This window comes from Primulina eburnea, chromosome 5 (genome assembly GCF_022965805.1).
Source record: "Primulina eburnea isolate SZY01 chromosome 5, ASM2296580v1, whole genome shotgun sequence".
In the NCBI taxonomy this organism is placed as follows: domain Eukaryota; kingdom Viridiplantae; phylum Streptophyta; class Magnoliopsida; order Lamiales; family Gesneriaceae; genus Primulina; species Primulina eburnea.
In genome coordinates, this window is record NC_133105.1 from 10297559 (window position 1) to 10311301 (window position 13743).

General features: G+C 42.1%; 1 protein-coding gene across 3 annotated transcripts; it reads right to left on the reverse strand.

Annotated features, from left to right (window-relative positions):
• Positions 1 to 8112: 8112 nt before the first annotated feature.
• On the reverse strand, positions 8113 to 11613 carry LOC140832976 (glutamine synthetase leaf isozyme, chloroplastic). Of its 3 annotated transcripts, none has more exons than XM_073197312.1 (14): positions 11420 to 11613; positions 10802 to 11072; positions 10683 to 10722; positions 10486 to 10589; positions 10353 to 10401; positions 10124 to 10230; positions 9875 to 9962; positions 9663 to 9791; positions 9494 to 9568; positions 9282 to 9335; positions 9152 to 9189; positions 8792 to 8951; positions 8598 to 8658; positions 8113 to 8504 (listed from the first exon to the last, which is right to left on the reverse strand). In XM_073197312.1, the coding sequence occupies exons 2-14, from the start codon at positions 11059 to 11061 to the stop codon at positions 8365 to 8367; spliced, it is 1305 nt and encodes a 434-aa protein (XP_073053413.1). In that variant the 5' UTR covers positions 11062 to 11072; positions 11420 to 11613; the 3' UTR covers positions 8113 to 8364. The 3 variants fall into 3 exon arrangements, with proteins under 3 accessions (XP_073053413.1, XP_073053415.1, XP_073053414.1); XM_073197314.1 differs by having other exon boundaries at positions 10802 to 11067; positions 11420 to 11583; XM_073197313.1 differs by having other exon boundaries at positions 10802 to 11067; positions 11416 to 11583.
• Between the last annotated feature and the right edge of the window lie 2130 nt (positions 11614 to 13743).

Genomic DNA, 13743 nt, shown 5'->3' on the forward strand with positions numbered 1-13743 from the left:
ACGTAGATATGTTTTCCATTCAAAAATAAGTCCGACCAGTTCATTACTCAGATTTTATCTAGGGATTTTCACACGGGCTCGAATCTCAGCAGCTATTCCGGATTGGCGTGGAAAAGTATTTGCTATGCACTCAGTAGCATACAACTATATTAGTCACCTAATTTAGCTCAAATAGAGAAGTTTCACTCTACCGAAAATGAATTCGAATTCAGTATTTCCGGGTTAATGATTTGGTTTTTAATAAACTAATATAGAAAGAGAAGCAGAAAAGTAAAGAGTCCAGGGAGATATAAGGCCCCGATACCATATTAAAAATCCGGGAGATATGAGGTCTCGACACCGAATTAAAAGTTCAGGAGATTTGAGGCCACAACACCATATTTAAAGTCCAGGAGATATGAAGCCCCGACACCATATTTCAAGCCCGGGAGATATGAGGCCCCGACACCATATTTAAAGTCCGGGAGATATGAGGCCCCGAAACCATATATCAAGCCCAGGAGATATGAGACCCGACACCATATTTCAAGCCCCGGGAGATATGAGGAATCGACACCATATTTAAAGTACGAAAGATATTGGGCCCCGACACCATATTAAAAGTCCGGGATATATGAGGCCCCAACACCATATTTAAAGCCCAGGAGATATGAGGCCACAACACCATATTTCAAGCCCGGGAAATATGAGGCACCAGCACCATATTTCAAGACCGGGAGATATGAGGCACCGACACCATATTCCAAGTCTCGAGATCTGCTCCCTGGCCCAAGGATCTGTACTCTGGTTATTTATTAAGCCCAAAGCTCCGTACCATGGTTTGGGGATCCGCACATCGACCATTCCAAGTCCCGGGATTCGCTCCCTGGCCCAGGGCTTCGTAGCATAGTTATTATTTAAGTCCAGGGATCCATACCCTGGCTCGGGGCTCCGCACCTCAACTACTCCAAGTCTCGGGATCTGTTCCTCGGCCCAGGACTCCGTACCCTGGTTATTCATTAAGTCCAGGGATCCATACCCTGGTTCGCGAATCCGCATCTCGACCATTCCAAGTCCCGGGATCCACTCCCTGGCCCAAGTCTCCGTACCTTGGTTAATTAAGTTCAGGTATCCGTACCCTGGCTCGGGGCTCCGCGCCTCGGCCACTCCGAGTCCCGGGATCTGTTCCCCGGCCTAGGGCTCTGTACCTTGGTTATTCATTAAGTCCTGGGATCCGTAGCCCTGGCTCGGGGCTACACACCTCGACCATTCCAAGTCTCGGGATCTGCTCCCTGGCCTATGGCTCCGTACCCTAGTTATTATTATGCTAAGGGCTCTGTACCCTGGCTCAGGGCTCCCCACCTCGACCATTCCAAGTTCCGAGATCCGCTCCTTGGCACAGGGCTCCGTACCCTGGTTCTTTATCAAGTCTAGGGATTCGTACCCTAGCTCGGGGCTCTGCACCTCGACCATTCATTAAGTCAAGGGATCCGTACCCTGGCTTTGAGCTCCGCACATCAACCATTCCAAGTCTTGGGAACCGCTCCCTGACCGAGGACTCCATAACCTGGTTATTTATTAAGTGCAGAGATCTGTACCCTGGCTCGGGGCTCCGCACCTCGACCGCTCCAAGTCTCGGGATCCGTTCCCTGGCCCAGGGCTCCATACTCTGGTTATTCAATAAGTCCACGGATCTGTACCCTAGCTCGTGACTCCGCAACTCGACCATTCCAAGTCCCGGGATCCGCTCTCTGGCCAAGGGCTCTGTAGCCCGGTTATTTATTAAGCCCAGTGCTCCGTACCCTTTCTCAGGGCTCCGTACCTTGATCATTCCAAGTCCCGGGATCCGCTCTCTGGCCCAAGGCTCCGTACCCTCGCTCGGGGCTCCACTTCTCGACCATTCCAAGTCTCAGGATTCGCTCCCTGTCACAGGGCTCCGTATCCTGGTTTATTGAGTCCAGGGATCCGTACCCTGGCTCGGGGCTCTGCACCTCGACCACTCCATATCTCGAGATCCGTTCCCTGGCCCAAGGCTCCTTACCCTGGTTATTCATTAGGTTCAGGGATCCGTACTCTAGCTCGGGACTCTACACCTCGACCATTCTAAATCTTTGGATCCGCTCCCTGGCCCAAGGCTCCGTACCCTGGTTATTTATTAATTCCATGGATCCGTACCCTCGCTCGGGGCTCCGCACTTCGACCACTCAAGTCCTGAGATCCGTTCTCCGGCCCAAGGCTCCGTACCCTTGTTATTAATTAATTCCCGGGATCCGTACCCTGGCTTGAGGCTCCGCACCTCGACCATTTCAAGTCTCGAGATCCGCGCCCTGGCCCAGGGCTCTGTACCCTGGATCGGGGCTCCCCACATTGACTATTCAAAGTCCTGGGATCCATACTCTGGCCCAGTGCTCAGTACCCTGGTTATTCATTAAGTCCAGGGATCCGTACTCTGGCTCGGGGCTCCGCACCTCGACCATTCCAAGTCCTGGGATCTGCTCCCTGGCCCAGTGCTCCGTACCCTGGTTATTTATTAAGCACAGTGCTCCGTACCCTGGCTCGGGGCTCCGCACCTCGACCATTCCAAGTCCTGAGAGCCGCTCCTTGGCCCAGAGCTCCATACCCTTGTTATTTATTAAGCCCAGGGCTTCGTACCCTGGCTAGGGGCTGCACATCTCGACCATTCCAAGTCCCGGGAATTGCTCCCTAGCCTAGGGCTCTGTACCCTGGTTTTTTGTTAAGTCCATGGATCCGTACTCTGGCTTGGTGCTCTGCACCTGGACCATTCATTAAGTCCATGGATTTGTAACGTGGCTCGGGGATCTGCACCTCGACCACTCCAAGTCCCGAGCTCCGTTCCTCGGCCTTAGGCTATGTACCCTGGTTATTCATCAAGTCCTGGGATCCGCTCCCTGGCGCAGGGCTCCGTACCCTAGTTATTTATTAAGTACAGGGATCCGTACCCTGGCTCATGGCTCTGCACCTCGACACTTCATTAAGTCTAGTGATCCATACCCTGGCTCGGGGATGCGCACCTCGACCACTCCAAGTCTCGGGATCTGTTCTCGGGCCCAGGGCTCCGTACCCTGGTTATTCATCAAGTCCAAGGATCTGCTCCCTTGCCCAGAGCTCCGTACCCTGGTTATTCATTAATTCCAGGGATCCGTATCCTGGCTCGGGGTTCTGCACCTCGACCATCCATTAAGTCCAGGGATCCGTACCCTGGCTCGGGGCTCCACACCTCCACCACCCCAAGTCCCGGGATCTCCTCCCCGGCCTAGGACTCCGTACCCTAGTTATTCAAATAGCCCAGGGCTTTGCACCCTGGCCCGGGGCTCGGCCTCGACCACTCCAAGTCCCGGGATCCACTCCCTGGCCTAGGACTCCGTACCCTGGTCCTTTATCAAGTCCAGGGCTTTGTACCCTGGCTTGGAGGCTCTGCACCTCAATCATTTACTAAGTATAGGTATTAATACCCTGCTCAGGACTCAATATCCCAGTCACTTATTGAATATACTAGTTATTTTACAACTCGTGGAAAATTTCAAAGATTCAACATTCAAAAGCAGTTTATGAATAAGAAGAATCTAAGGCTGGTTATATTACAAGCATTATAATATTATATGGAAGCAAACAGTTAAAAAAGAATTTCATTGATAAAAGCCCAAAGGCAAGGATTACAAGAAAAATTGGAAGATGAAAAATATTTACAATCCTATTCTACATCTATGAGACTTGACCCCGGCTGTTCTTCTTCTTGAGCATCATCCTTCTCTTCTTCGACATCTTTGGGAAGGGATGTTGCTGCTCGTTCAAAATCCGAAAACTCTTCCTTCTCCTCTCGAATTAGCCTGGTTTCTTCAACTTGATCTCATCATTTGTCAAAACCGGTCTTGAAGAGAGGATAGACCCGATATTCAACGACCTTCTTAAACTCTAGAAACTGGAAGAAGGAGGCTTGCCACTTGTCCTTATTATACTCAGCGTCCTCTCAGCAGCTTCTGCCCGGGATTGCTGTGCCTCTACCTGCTCGGATAAAGAATTATTTCTCGACTCCAAGATAGATATAGTACCTCGCATAGCTTTCTCCCGGACGAGGTTCTCGTTAGCATCATCTCTGGCCTTTGCCAGATCCGCATCCTTGGGAAGGGATGCTACAGATCGTTCAAAATCCGGAAACTCTTCCTTCTCCTCTGGAATTAGCCTGGTTTCTTCAACTTGATCTCGGCATTTGTCAAAAATGGGCTTGAATAGAGGATAGGCCCGATATTCAACGACATTCTTAAACTCTAGAAACTGGAGGAAGGAGACTTGCCACTTGTCCTTATTATACTCAGTAGCAGCCAGGGTACCTCTCAGCAGCTTCTGCCCGGGATTGTTGTGCCTTTACCTGCTCGGATAAAGAATTATTTCTCGACTCCAAGACAGATATAGTACCTCGCATAGCTTCCGAGATTAGCATCATCTCTGGCCTTTGCCAGATCTCCTTGATTTATTCCCAAATATGTCTTAGCCAGTGACAATTGCTGACTGGCTTTATCCAAAGCAGCACGGAGGCCAGCCATTTCTTCTTCGTGGGCTGATTGAGCCCAGGAGAGCTCCCCTTGTAATTGCTCTTGAAGCTCATGTAAGGATCGGGCTCTATTATTTGCAATGGTGGCCGTAGCTGCCACTTCTTCAAAGGCCGAGATCAGTATTTGAACACCCTGTTCAGAAAAATTTAGTAGAAAAAAGGAGAAGAGATAAGATCGAAGAACTTACGAATAAAATCCGGTTGGATCCTTCGAAAAGTTTGGAGGAGGGACATAGGCCTTTCAAATGAGCCTCCTCGGCTGGAAGAAGCACATATTTGAAAAGTTTGAAGCCCATAGGAAGAGATCCTTCCAGGAAAATGTTGCTTCGGTCTCCCGATGATCCAGCATTTGAGGGCTCGTTGAGAGGCTGAGTTCGTGAAGGAGGGGTGGATTGTGTTGTCTTGGAGGTGGTGTCTGGGCCTCCTCTTTGGGTTGCCTTCTATCAGGATCAGTTCCGGGCTTGTCACAGCCTTTCTCCTTTTTCTTCCTCTGAACGAGGGGAACATGATCTGCATACTCTTCTTGGGAGTCAGCCCAAGTCATCTCTCCCTCCTGTTGAGTTTCAACCCGGGTGGATTCTTGCAGCCGGGCTGTCTCGTCATCGGCCCTCTTTTTCTTCTCGGTAGCTGCTCTCTGAGCTGCCAACTTCTTCTCCTTGGCCGCCATTTCCTTGCAAATGCTTCTTGCATCTATGAATTATCTGAACAAAGAGAAGAAAAGTGGTCAATATGATTATAGAATAATAAAGAACAAGACAAAAAAGGAAAAAAGGTCGGAGTAGGAAGTTACCAAGTTGAGCACCCGAGCCAGCAACTTCATCTATTACCCGGTCTGTAGGGTCTTCAGCCCAGGTACTCAACCCATATATTACTAAATTTTCCTCGGAGATAAGGGTAGAAGAAGGAAATTTTTGACCCTCCACCAACTCTTGGCTTCGGGTGTAAGGCTCCTCGAATTTATAAGATCGGGGAAGCGCGGGTTGTGTAGGAAGAGAAGGGAGAAACCCGGTCAAGAAAGAGAGGGGAGCCGGGAGTTGTATATAAAAATAACGTCCTTTCCATCCCTTCTGGAAGAAGGGATATCATCAAGGAACCGAAATTTGAGCTAGGCAGACATGGAGAAGGCATTATCTCCCAACAAAAAAACGAAGAAGTAGTGAAGAATGAGAGGGGTGATAAGAAGATTGTTCATCCTAAAGAAGACGTAGGCCGAAGCCATAATTCGGAAGGAATTGGGGTGAAATTGGTTAACAGGTACACAAAAAAATTTGGCAACCTCGATATAGAAAGAAGGGACGGGGAATCGGAGACCCTTTCTAACTTGGTCCCGGAAAAAAGTAGTGAAACCAGGAGGAGGGTTATCAGCCCTGTCAAAGGGACCAGGGATCAAGATAGAGGGATGAATAGAGCCGAGAGTTCTAAGCTCCTCATCCACTGCCGAGCGTAGTGTGCTGCTCATTGAAGCGAACCAGGGAGCTCTCATTGTCTCAGATGGAGGAGGGGAAGAAGCCCGAGCTTTTCCCTTGCCCTTTTTCAGAGCTCGGGGGGGACCAGCAGAAGAGGGTTTTTATTGTTTGGTTTTGGGTTTTGAAGAAGACTGGGTAGAAAAGCGTTTTGGGGGAGACGTAGGTGAATCAGAGCACATCGCGGTGGACTCGTAACTAGACGAGCCTCACGTATTCGCTCCAGAGGTAGAGGAAGTAGAGTTTGACATTTGTAAAAAGAAACGAAGAGGAGACTTACGGAGATAATGGGACGAAGAATTTGTGAAGGATTGGTGGTTGGAATCACCGGAATGGAGGAGCGCCGCACGTTGGAAAAGCTGAGAGAATTTGGGAGAAATTCTGAAATTGCAGAAGTGGCAAATGAGGGGGGTTCATCGTCTTATATAAGCGAGAGGAGAATAATCTCAACGGTTGATCTAAAGTTGAATCGGACGGTCAAGATGTATCTTGGAAATTGTGCGGGTAGATGAAAGGACATTCACGGAAATCAAAGTGTGACAGACTGATTGTATTCTCGGAATTCGAAGCATTTCAAACCTTGTAAATTCTAGGGCGCACATCATCATTCCTACTACCTGAGAATGCTAAGCGACAAAAATATTTCAAGCCTGGGAGATATGAGGCCCCAGCACCATATTTTAAGCCTGGTAGACATGAGGCCCCGACACTCTATTCTAAGCCAGGGACATATGAGGCCTCGGCACTCTATCTCAAGCCCGGGAGGTATGAATCCTCGGCACCTTATCTCATGTCCAATAAGCATGAAGCTCCGATATTTTTATAAGAATTGATTATCTTTCTATTGTTGATAATAACATTCGTATTTACCTTTCCAGTCTATACTTTTCATCATGTGTGTTGATTTCATTTACCAGCTAAATGATATGGCACGCTACCAACCGATGAAATCAATTTTTTATGTTTATTTTTATATTTAATTTTTGTTAGGGAAGCATTTTTCTGAAGTTGAATGTACATTACTATATATTGACATGAGCTCTGCACCAGTCGCCGACATTGGTATGATGTAACGGATAATATAGTGGTTTGTGTTGCTATGCATTTTATCTTTTATGCTACAGTGCTTGCATGATAGGTTTGTGAAGTATTCATCGAAACTGATGTTGGATTGTTACTTTGAGCATCTTGTTTGGTAAACAACCAAATGTGTAGATTGAATTTGATTATGAAGGACATGAGAAGTTAGAAAAGGGAAAATTTGATAGCAAATTCCCACTCTGCTACAAATTCTTACTCTTGTGTGCCAATCCCTTGCAGCAGAGACATGCCTGTGGTTCAGGGGCCCTGCTATTGAGAAATAAGAGTCCAAAGGCTGCTTTACCCTTTACGTCACTTCCATGTGTCCGAGTTGGTTCATATTCATTTCGTTGTTCATGATTCAATTCAAATTTTCAAAACTCGAATAGATGGATGACAGTTATTTAGTTGTTACATTTGAGGAGTTGTTTTCTATGGCTTTTGTTGTTTGATGCGCCTTCGTGCATTAGAGGCTTGAGACTTGCTTAAACACATCTTCTGAGCCAATGGCTCTGCGGCCGAAACATGCTCACACATCTAAATTGAAGGTTTTTTCTGTCTTGCAACCTCTCTGTTCAACAAGTTATACTTCTCAACTTAGCTTAGGATAGGGTGAACTCTTGTCTATTGAGATGTCAATAAATGAGTGCACTTGGCCTGCAAGATTTGGCCAATTTGAATTTTAAAATCTTAATCATAATGGACTCAAAATGTTTGAATGATTTATTAATCCAGGAATTAGAAATTATTTAGCATTTATGTATAGGTGTTTGCCATCCAAAGGCAATTGTGTAACTTGGACACACTCCTGGTCTTTGCAGCTTTGCCCTGCAAGCCACCAGTAAAAGGAATAGGAATTTCTTTTATTATTAGTGTAAGCACACAATGACACGCCTATTAGCCTGGACTCATACCATTGACAACAATTTGTACTGATGATTGGTTCAGTGGTTGATTCAAATGGGACAGAAAAAATTTGGTCCAATACGATTTCCAATATGAATATAAAACTTGTTAAAATAAAAACAGCTGAACTTTTCGTCCTTTCAACAAAGAAAATAAGTTCCACATAAAAGTTGATACTGAAAGACTGCCTAAGATATTCAAGAACACCAATCCCAGCAACTTATGTTGAAGCGACTTTTCTGAGGGTATGAGCAATTGCCCATTTGAATCCCTTGTTCACACAAATCAAAGGATCCTATGTATATAGAACAAGTCCTGAATCGAGCCCATGTTGCGGTTTTACTCCCTACAGTGCCCGATGGCTTTTTACACCTTCAATGCAAGTTTCTGAGCAGCAAGCGCTTCAGCTTCAAGTGTTGGCTCCCACAAGATTGTAGATTCGGCGAGTAATGCAGTCACAACGTATGGATCCATGTTAGATGCTGGGCGTCTATCTTCCAAATAACCTTTACCAAACAAAAACTAGTTATCAAGAAGAGTACATATGAAATATAGAACACTCCTTTACGTTGTCCAAAGGTAAAATGGGGAACTCAAACCTTTGCCACTCTTCTCAGTGTCACGTCCCACACGAATCGAACAGCCACGGTTAGCGACTCCCTGCAAAAAATATTGAATCGATAAAAGTATGCATTCAAGAAAGTTTTTTTTGCCTATTTTTATTTGCTTGTACTAGTGTCCAAAAATGTATGTGGAAGTTGTCCAAAAATGTATGTGGAAATTCCAATCATACCCATGAAAATGTGTTGATACTGGCAGTTTCATGCTTTCCTGTCAATCTTCTCTCATTTCCTTCTCCATAAGCACTGATATGCTCTTTATGGCGTAGTGATAGGTTCAAAATCGCCTTCTTGATCACATCGAACCCCCCTTCTTCTCTCATACTTTTGGTGCTGAAATAAATCAATAATTAATAGTGAGTTTTCTTGGTACGAGCAACGGAGCAGACCATGCATTTAAACAAAACTTGTTTTATCGAAGTATAGTTGCTTAAGCATTAAAGATCTAATAAAGCAAGCTTTCGAGGTTGCTTCGGGGCAAAGACTACAAGTGAATAAGAAGTGACAGTTGAATCAAGAAAATTTATGATTACCTGTAGTTTGTGTGGCATCCTGCACCATTCCAGTCACCCTGAATGTTTCATCATATGCTAATAAATTAGATTTTCTTGTTTTGGGACCAAAGGAAAAAAAACAAACATACAGAACAAACTTAATTCGTACCTCAATTGGCTTTGGATCCAGTGAGAGAACAACTCCAGCTTGTTCTGTAATTCTCTGCCAAGATGGTGAATATAAATACATCAATCAAGAAACCAAGTGTCATTTCAATCAAGGGGTGGAGATAGAAATGTTGATGGTCTCAAGGGAGCTCAAATCGTTTTAAAAATCACGCGGAACTTTTCGAATTTAAGGATCATTAGAAAATGGCTTACCTCAAGGAGGTACCTTGCACACCAGATGTGATCCCCTGCTTCAATCCCTACGCTTGGACCGACTTGAAATTCCCACTGCATGAAGCATCCATTTGAAGAAAGCCTTAACTAGAGGACCAGATATATAAGCAAGTTCACTAAAGAAATCAGAGGAGTTGAGGAAAGAGACCTGCCCAGGCATAACCTCTCCGTTGGTACCACTAATATTAATTCCAGCATATAAACAAGCCTTATAATGAGCGTCGGATATGTCTCTTCCAAATGATTTGTCTGCCCCTGCGCCACAGTAGTAAGGGCCCTGTACATTCAGCAAATGCAAGACCATCAGTTGATTGTTTACCGATAGCGCTAGTAATTTGTCCCATGTAAAACCGATGTTACCTGAGGACCAGGGTACCCTCCAGTAGGCCAACCTAACGGCCATTTTACTTTGTTCTGTAGTAAAGTGTACTCTTGTTCAATGCCATACCTAATACAAGTTGGTTCCCAAGAGCAAAACAGTGTTACAAAACTCTATTCTTAACACAAACTTTGTGGAATGGTATCGAGTTTCTTTATTCCTCAACACCCCATGGTGTTCAAAACATACATTGTTGACAAAATTTCCAGACAATAAGCAGAAGAAATTACCATGGAACTTCAGCAACAACCTTAGGGTCGCTGAAAACCTGAGCTGCTTTGTGGCGCTTGTTTGTCGGAAGGGGCACACCTGCTGGGGTATATGTGTCACATATGACCTGTTTTGGATCATGTGCATAAACGAAAAACGAGTCTTATATTCATGTGACAGAATACTTCAAACAAAATCAGGCAGTTGAGTAACAAACTGAAGCAACTATCATCAAATTCATTGACTCACCAAAATGTTGTTGCCACCACGGAATGGATCCTTGAAGATCGCTTGAGGGCTGCGTAAAAGATTGCCACAGATAAACTTAAGGGGTGAAATTGAAAGGAAAACATTATCCAATACTTTGAGCAGACAATCTTACTATAAGATGACTTCACTATCTTCTCCAGGAGCCTGCCCTGTACTTGATCCATCATAGTTCCACTTTGGAAGCTCGGAAGGGTGCTCAATCGGCTTCGATATAGTCTGAATACATTACACAACAGATAAAGGTTGAAATAAAAACTTTCTTGTCACACTGCATAAAGAGAACTCAATAGATTAACCAGTTTCTTGTACCCTTGATTTGCTACGAACATCGATTCCTGATCCTCCAATCCTAAGGCAATGGCAGTAAAATAAGTATCAGTGGCAGAAAACAAGGAATCTGAAGCTTAACTTAGAGCATGAAACCATACCATATATATTCAGCAATGATTTTATCAGTGTATGGAGCCAAGTCCAAGTTCAGCAACTGTTCCACACGGTTAATTGTCCCATTCTCCCCAGGCAAGGCAGCAAAAACTCGGAATTTGGATGAGCTTTGAACCACCCCTTTCACGTTTTGCTTCAAAACAAGTGAGGAGCCCAACATCTTTGTACTCAATGGACTTGCATCCCTTGTGTTCTTCGCAATTCTCATTCGCCATTGAGCAGAAGGAGCCAAGATTTGCGCCATTTTTCACTTTCCTGATAAATGCATTACCACATATATGAGATTTTATTACATCATCCAATGGAAATAGATTCAGAAGATTTGCATTGTAAAACTAGAATCGATGGAGAACAAAAAATAGACCAAGAAAACATGGCATATCACTCGTCAATACCATTTGTGAAAGATGAAAACTAAAGTCAAAAGCAGTAAAACAACAATAATTACTCGAAAAATCACGACTTTCATCCCTTTCTCTAACTTTACAGATCTCAGACGTGAAAATGGCCCAAAATCAAGATCCTGGTCCCATCCCAAAAAAAGCCAATATCCCACCAAAAGCTTTCCATGAAACATGGCTAAACACAAGTACAGTACTAACCTTGGAACTGCAAGAAAATGGGTTGAAGAAAAACTGCATAAACTGGACTGAAATCCCAACAAATAGAGAGAGGATGCAAATGTTTGTATAATATTATTATAATTATTGAAAGGCAACAGGATTGGCTTTTTGGCGACAGATAGGGGCGTGTGTTGAGTGGAGGAAATTAGTCTCTTTGGTCACTCTGAAGCTCATCTACGAAATTACCACTTAACACCCTTTACAATTATCGTTTCAGATAAAATTATTTTCAGGATTTTGAAAATTATTTTCAGGATTTTGATTTTCAAAATCCCCAAAATAATTGTAAATGAAAATCCTCAAAATAATTTTATCCCCACAAATCCGTTTTATATACAAATTACAAACAGCTGAGGCACACGCGTTGCGTGTAAAATAATACTTATAATATTTGTATACATTATTGTGTATAACAAAAATCTATTTTTCTATTAAACTTAATTTCAATAAAAATAATAATAATATTATGATAGAAAAAATAAAGGTTTTTTGCATTAAAAATATTAATCATATGATTTTTTTTAAATTGAGAGGTTTTCAAATGTGTTGGTACGGTCAAGACTTCCATTTTTTTAGGAAGATTTCAGATATGAGATTGACGTTGTTGAAATTATTATAGATGGTGTTGAAGAGGAGGGAGTAAAAAAGGAAGAAATTTTGGTGTTCTCTCCAGCATTTTTTTTAACCCACTTAGGGCATCCGCATCCGTCGGAATTAATTCATGTTAATAACTCTCCATCTCATCAAAAAGATGGGGTCCACGAGCCACATATTCATTACATTAACACTTCCCCATTATTAACACACACCCACATTCATTTAATTTCAACTTTCATTATTTATGGGTCCCACTGTCCACTTACTCATTTTTTTATATTTTTAATATTTCAATATCTTTCTAATATTTTTAACATTTTACAACAAATATTACTGAAGCTGGAGCTCGAGCTGCTCGAAGAATGAGACATTGTATACAAATAAGGATTAAAGAAATAAATATTGAACCTACAAATAGAAGTATGAGAATGGTAGAGAATATATATTGAGTGTGTTTGATGAGTAGCAATATGTTGGATGAATGAATAAATTTGTAGAAATTGATTTGTATTTATAGTGATTTTTTATTATTATTTTATTTAACTAGCCGTTGTACTTTGTATTTTATAATATTATTTAAAAACTAGCCGTTATAGTTTACTAAATATGATATGTAGTATTTAATTTATGAAAGAACCGTTGGTGAATAATGTTAGCGACGGTTTTTCAAACACTGTCGCTATTGGCGACGGTTTTAATAAAACCGTCGCAAATAACGACGGTTTTACAAAACCGTCGCAAGTTGCGATTTTTTTAAAAAAATAAGAAAGTAGTGACGCTTTTGAATTTGCGACGGTTTTTCAAAAACCGTCGCAAGACCCTTACACTTACTAATATAACTAGTTACTCTGCACACGCGATGCGTGTGTGTATAATTTTTTTATCATTATCAATTGACTAAAGTGAAATTTGACAAATTATGGAGGGACTAAATTGATATTTGAATGGTTGAAATTAAAAATAAAAAATAAAAGAGTGTTGAAATTAAAAAAAAAAACAAAACAAAACAAAGTATAATATTAATATCATATAAGGGTAAAATTGAAAAAAAAAATTGATGTCCTCTCTAGATAGTTATTATCATACCCTCATACTTAATAATATAGTATAAAAATATAACAATAATATAGATTATTTTGCTTATTATATCTTTCTTTTTTTTATCTCACAAATCTATGTTTTATATTAAATTTATCATACATGTTATATTTAAAACTAGATTAAGTTAATCATAGTCTGAATCACAATCTTATCAATCAAATCTTATATATTGTTATTTATCACTTATTTATTATTGAGTAGGTCTCTTGTGAGACAGTCTCACGAATCTTTATCTATTATACGGGTCAACTTTACCGATATTCACAATAAAAGTATATCCTTAGCATAAAAAGTAATTTTTTTTCATGGATGAAGTGATCGTCTCATACAAATTTTTACCTTTATAATTTGTTATTCCACATCTCATGACTTCATTAATCACATAATAATGTATCCACACAACAACAAAAAAAAAAATAGAAACTCAGCTTTAGTAGTTCATATATAATATAACATATATCCAACAAATAAACACAAAAACTAACATAAGGTCATCGAATTTCCAACTCGACTAATAAAAAAATATTATTTTTCATCATATATAAATAAGATCGATTCATCTCGTAAATATAATTATGTGAGATCATAGATTTACTCAATAGTAA